Here is a 6,271-nt window from a genome sequence, read left to right as displayed (position 1 = left end):
AGGGAAATGTAGTATTGAATACCAAAAAATTGGTATTGAAAGTAGCTGGCTTTGAAAAAAAGTTGCCCCCCCCCCCCCGAATTAGCATTTTCGAGTTCGGGCAGGTTCTCCTTTTTTTTGTTTGCTTGTCAACTTTTTCAGGTAAGTCAGAAAAAAAAAAAATTCTCTGGCCTTTCAAAAACGATGCAATGTGGCTGCAGTTCATGTAGGTACATGGACTGTACCAGGGTACTACAGTGGTAAGGGGTTGCTTTTATTGATTTTTTTTAATGATTTTTAAAAATATTGTTTAACTATTATTTAGGAAGAATTTAGATTTGAGTTACATGATAGTTATTAACTCTTTTGTACATGTAATGATGTATCAATTGATTTTTTAGAAGAGGAGATGTAATAACAGAAATCTTGATAATGATACAGACATATACATAACCAGTGGGAAAGTTATCATTTCAGAGGTAATGATTATACTGAGAATCAATGTGGGATAGCAGCTTAGAGCGGGATGTTTAAGGTCAAGATATAGTAAATAACTTTAGACTAAATTTTTGGTGCTAGATCCATTATGACATCATAATCAATTTCAACTTTCTTTTTCCCGTACTTTACGGCTTTAGCAGAATTATGTAGAACATAGGGTATTTCATGACATTCAATTTGAAATCATATGAAAAGTATACCGGATACCTATATTAAATTTGATATTAGTTTAAAGAAGAGGCCATGAACATACTAATTACCGTTTTCTATGAGACTGTAGGCAATCTGGATACATTTTCTTTGTCGAATATGAAAAAAACTCCCATATTCATGACTGGTTTTCTTAATTTTTCATTGAAAATGACAATTTAAAATACAGTTTTTCATCTTGTTTACCTACAAATTATGCCCCGAAACACCTTATCTGACCAAGCTAAAGTTGTAAAGCAACAATAAAGGAATTTATTTCTCAAATTTGATAAATCTGTAGGCACCTGTCATTTATTAGATCTTGACCTTAAGTAAAAAAAAAATGCAGAACTACAATGAAATTTTTAGCAATATTAATGGCTCAATGATAAATGATTTTGCACTATATGCATGAAGAGTTGTGATTAGAAAAATAAAAAAAAATATTAAATAAATATTCACCAACATTCCTGACATTTCCTATTTCTTTGTAGGTTGCTCCACGTACGGAAAAAAGTATAAATGGAAGAAAATTTTTAAAACAACAATAAAAAGTGATAGACTTATTATCACGACAGCATTATGAGTAAAACACCCCCAACACAGTTAAAACCACCAGAATGTTCTCAGTGTGGGGGGAAGGCAGAATACTACTGCAGGACATGTAAACAAGATTTATGTGTACCATGTAAGGAGGAACATGTGATAGACTTTGACACTAAACACCACGATGTTGTGATTGATCGCTTAAAGTATGGAGACATTATGTTACTAGAGACTTGTGAGAGACACCCAAACATGACCTGTGAAATGTGGTGCCTTTTATGTAAGCTTCCTATTTGTTCTTACTGTGTAGAGCACAGAAGTCATGTACCCCAGGATATAAAATTGGTGTATAAAATTCATCAAAAACAATACCAGCAAAGAATTGTTCTTGTTAAAAGTGAAACCATGCTGCATAATCTTGGTATTCAGTCAGGAATAAATTCTGATTTCAGATCATGTCAAACAGAAATCTCCAAACTCCAGAAAAATATGAAAATCAAAGCTGAAAGACTGAAAGATCAGATAGATATAATACTGGAAGATGTCATGGAGGACTTCAGGGCAAAACTAAAATGTTACTTCAACTCTGAACAGAAAGAAAAAAGGAGACACATCAGATCCATACAACAACGTGTACACAGATCTGAAGTGTTAGCAAACAGAGCGATACAGTTTCTTTTATTCTTTAAGAAAACCAATGTTTTCAATATCAATGACACTCTCAGTACATCAATAAAAATAGGCCAATCTCTGGGTAAGGAAATCAACACAGATGATGTTTTTAATGGCCTGGGAGGTATCCAAATTACAGAGACCAGAAAAAGAGATGTAAGAAATGATCAGATATTTAAAGTGATGTCTCCACCAATATTACAGAAAACTTTCACGGTAAAAAGTAAGTCGTTTATGTCTAATTTTATTGGTCATATTTCCTGTGTAACACCAGACACTGCTTGGGTCAGCAGTTGGAACGATTTAAGCTTGACAGATACATCGGGTGAAAGTTTATATTATCTTGACATTAAATATATCGACATACTCAAGGATGGTGTACACACAGTGACTAGAGAAGGCAATCTTGTATACATAGATACCTATTACAAAATACACAAACTCTCGTTGAACAATGATAAAAAGTCTACATTAAGGATGATAGCAGAACCTTGGAAACCAAACTGTCTCTACTGCTCTCCCTTAAATGGAGATTTTCTTATTGGGATGATGAGACAGGATACAAATAAAGCCAAGGTAGGACGGTACAACAATTAAGGACATAAACTCCGACATAACCAAGATCAGGAATTGTACGATAATCCCAGATACATCACAGAAAACCTAAATGGAGATGTGATTGTTTCTGATTTGAATAAAGATGACTCTGGTTTAGGTGTTGTTGTGGTGACAGACTCTATTGGAAAACATCGCTTCTCCTACACAGGAAATCCAACCACATCGGTGTTTAGACCATATGGAATTTGTACAGATGCCCTGTCCCACATCCTATTTTGTGAATCATACAGCAGGAGCATACAGATGATTGACAAGGACGGTAAGTTCCTGGCAGTGCTGCTGACAGAAGAACAAGGATTAAAGGATCCATACACCATAAGCTATGATCACAAATCACATCTTCTCTGGGTCGGGTCATGGCGAGACACTGTAATCCGTATTTACAGACATATACAGAGGCATGAATATCTTACAGGTACTATAATCATATAAAAGTAAATAATGTGAAGGTACAGTACAGACATTGATGGAAATTGGAATTCACAAGTTCATTTGAAAGTATTGAACATGTTGAATACATGTTGAAGTTCACCAAAAAATTGTCTCTCTTTTTTAATGAGAGCTAGCCTATGAGTATGTACATATATACACTGTATTACTAGTATTGTTTTTTCTGCAAAAGGTGGTCAAATTTAAAAGATGAGACACATCTTATTCTTATATCAGATTGGATATTAATAATTAAATGAGGAAAAGTCATTTTGATAGTAAGGTTTACTGAAGAAATTAGACTTCAAGACCTGTAGGTTTTTGTTTCCATTTAAAAAGTGTCATTACTTGTAAACTTTTACAATTTTATAAATATCAGAGATAGATAATTACAAGAGGCCCATGGGCCACATCGCTCACCTGAGAAGCTTTGAACATTCTGTTTTTTTACCAGATTTTCCCCTTGTAATACATATTGTGACCCCACCTAACCCAACTGATCATAATTTAAACGATTTGAAATCTATACTACCATAGGATGCTTTGATTCAACATTGTAAAACTTTGATTCCCCATTGTGGCCCCGTCCTACCCCTGGGGGTCATGATTAGAACAATTTAGAATCTACACTACCCCGGGATGCTTCCACATAAGTTTCAGCTTTTCTGGCTCAGTGGTTCTTGAGAAGAAGATTTTAAAAGATTTTTCCTATATATTTCTATGTAAAACTTTGATTCCCCATTGTGGCCCCGCCCTTTACCCGGGGGTCATGACTTTAACAATTTAGAATCTACACTACCCTGGGTTGCTTCCACATAAGTTTCAGCTTATCTGGTCCAGTGGTTCCTGAGAAGAAGATTTTCAAATTTTTTTCCTATATATATCTATGTAAAACTTTGATTCCTCATTGTGGCCCCGCCCAACCCCCGGGGGTCATGATTTGAACAATTTAGAATCTACACTACCCAAGGTTGCTTCCGTATAAGTTTCAGCTTTTCTGGCCCAGTGGTTCTTGAGAAGAAGATTTTTAAAGGTTTTTCCTATATATTTCTATGTAAAACTTTGATTCCCCATTGTGGCCCTGCCCTATCCCCTGGGGTCATGATTTTAACAATTTAGAATCTGCACTACCTAAGGATGCTTCCACATAAGTTACAGCTTTTCTGGCCCAGTGGTTCTTGAGAATAAGATTTTTAAAAATTTTTCCTATATATTTCTTTGTAAAATTTTGATTCCCCATTGTGGCCCCGCCCTAGCCCTGGGGGTCATGATTTGAACAATTTAGAATCTACACTACTCCAGGATGCTTCCACGTAAGTTTCAGCTTTTCTTGCCCAGTGGTTCTTGAGAAAAAAAATTTTTTAATGACCCCACCCTATTTTTGTTTTCTTGATTGTCTCCCCTTGTGAGGGGACTTGGCCCTTCATTTTCACAATTTTAATTCCCCTTTACCCAAGGATGCTTTGTACCAAGTTTGGTCAAAATTGGCCCAGTGGTTCTTGAGAAGAAGTCGAAAATGTGAAAAGTTTACAGACAGACGGACGGGCGACGGACAAAATGTGATCAGAAAAGCTCACTTGAGCCTTCGGCTCAGATGAGCTAATAAGGGCTGTTGCAGGTAACCGAAATGACCCACAAACTGAGGAACAATTAATTCGGGTGGGTTTTTTTCCCCCCTGAATTCGATTCCGATCAGTTCCAGTTTGTACCTTAGAATAATGTTTATCATATAAATGGCGTTTAAAACAAAAGTTTCATTAGTGGGGAAATATTTCTATTACCATTATTATTTGATTCAATTATTTTTCTAGTCAGGAAACTACTTTAAACTAGATGCTGCTGTTTGTTAGATTAAAGAAACTGTTAATCGAATACACAATTAAACACTTCTATAACTTTTATCTCGAACATTACTGTTGTAATATACTAGTATTGATTTGATAACAACAAAATATGCTAGGCCTACACACTTAAAAAACCAGGGTACACAGTGCTTTAAATGTATACATCATAAAGGGGTTTCAAAGTTCCAGGTTTTACTGTCATATCATTTACGTAGCTTTTAAAGGCATGTGTATACTCTCAGCAGAATAACACTTTGTACAACTAGTGATTATGTTGATTATTTTCATTTATTTATGTAGGCCATTTTGAATTGTGTAAAATATAAATTTCATAATATATTCTTGTCTTTTTTTTTTGTAGACTCGAATGGCTCCGCCTCAAGTGGATTGGTCATGTGAGAATGGAAGATTCTGAAAGAAATAATGTTTATATTTAACATGATCTTTTGTATGAATAGATTTTGTGTAAGTATGTACCACTTATTTTTTGTTTTCTTTTTTAATAGTTAAAACAGTTTTCTCCCTTCAACTATAAGACTTTGGAATGATTTACCATTTAATATTCGTCGAAACCTTTCTTCACTTTCATCATTCAAGACTGCCATAAAGAATAAATACTGCATAAAACTTAAGAAATACTACAATTATGGAAGTCGTAAAATGAATATATTGCATAGTCAATTGCGAAGTAATGCTAGTAATTTAAATTCTGACTTATTTAATCTTTTTTTTAAAGGAAGGTAAAAGTTGTGACGTGGGGATTTAGTTCAGAAACACCATATCACTTTTTTGTGAAATGTCCAAAATACTGTATGCAAAGACAGAACCTTATACAAAACTTTAATGCTTTGCAGTTACCAATGCTTTTATCTTCACAACTTATTTTAAATGGAGCCAATAATCTTACTTAGAACCAAAATATTGCAATATTTAAACTTATTCAAGAATTTATTGCAATTACAAATAGATTTGCATGATATTTTTTCTGCTTTTGTTTTTCAATTGTCAAATTACAGTACCAAATCTATTTATGTTTTCTTCTTAATGTTTCATATTTATACACTTATTAATATAATTGCCAGTCATATATGTTAGAATACAAATTTAAATTATATCATCAGCTAATATTTTTTTCCTTCTTAATTTGCCCTTTTTAATATACATTTTTATTGAATATATGCAATAATATATTTTTCAATGTTATGTAACTTATGTAGCTAATATTCACTTGTACATGTATGACTTTGATCTTTGTATTATGGAGAGGACTTATATAGGCAGTACCTGCTGTCCGATCCTATTTTAAGCTGCAGATCTGTAGCTCTCCGAAAAAATATATTGATAGACCGGAGAGCTACAGTGCCACCCATTGAAAAAACTATATTTATTGCGCACAAAAAAGTGCGCTCAATATAATGAGACTTTAATAATTCTATGACAAACTAAGACCGTAAAAATTCCATGACATAGGGTGAATTCACCATGCATCGGAC

General features: G+C 33.9%; 1 protein-coding gene across 1 annotated transcript; it reads left to right on the top strand.

Moving 5' to 3' along the window:
• Nucleotides 1-314: 314 nt before the first annotated feature.
• LOC134235382 (uncharacterized) lies at nt 315-5,245 on the top strand. The gene is made up of 3 exons (XM_062717515.1): nt 315-458; nt 1,164-2,920; nt 5,140-5,245. Exon 2 carries the CDS (start codon nt 1,252-1,254, stop codon nt 2,482-2,484), a length of 1,233 nt encoding a protein of 410 aa, XP_062573499.1. The 5' UTR covers nt 315-458; nt 1,164-1,251; the 3' UTR covers nt 2,485-2,920; nt 5,140-5,245.
• Nucleotides 5,246-6,271: the final 1,026 nt, after the last annotated feature.

Source organism: Saccostrea cucullata, unplaced genomic scaffold (genome assembly GCF_032062105.1).
Source record: "Saccostrea cucullata isolate Sc308-1 unplaced genomic scaffold, CSIRO_AGI_Scuc_v1 ctg2368, whole genome shotgun sequence".
NCBI classification, from domain to species: Eukaryota; Metazoa; Mollusca; class Bivalvia; order Ostreida; family Ostreidae; genus Saccostrea; species Saccostrea cuccullata.
This window is presented reverse-complemented; position numbering and strand designations above follow the sequence as displayed.

What these genes read in the sequence shown, in the direction of transcription:
- LOC134235382 (XM_062717515.1), top strand. Translation starts at nt 1,252, where the DNA reads ATGAGTAAAACACCCCCAACACAGTTAAAACCACCAGAATGTTCTCAG.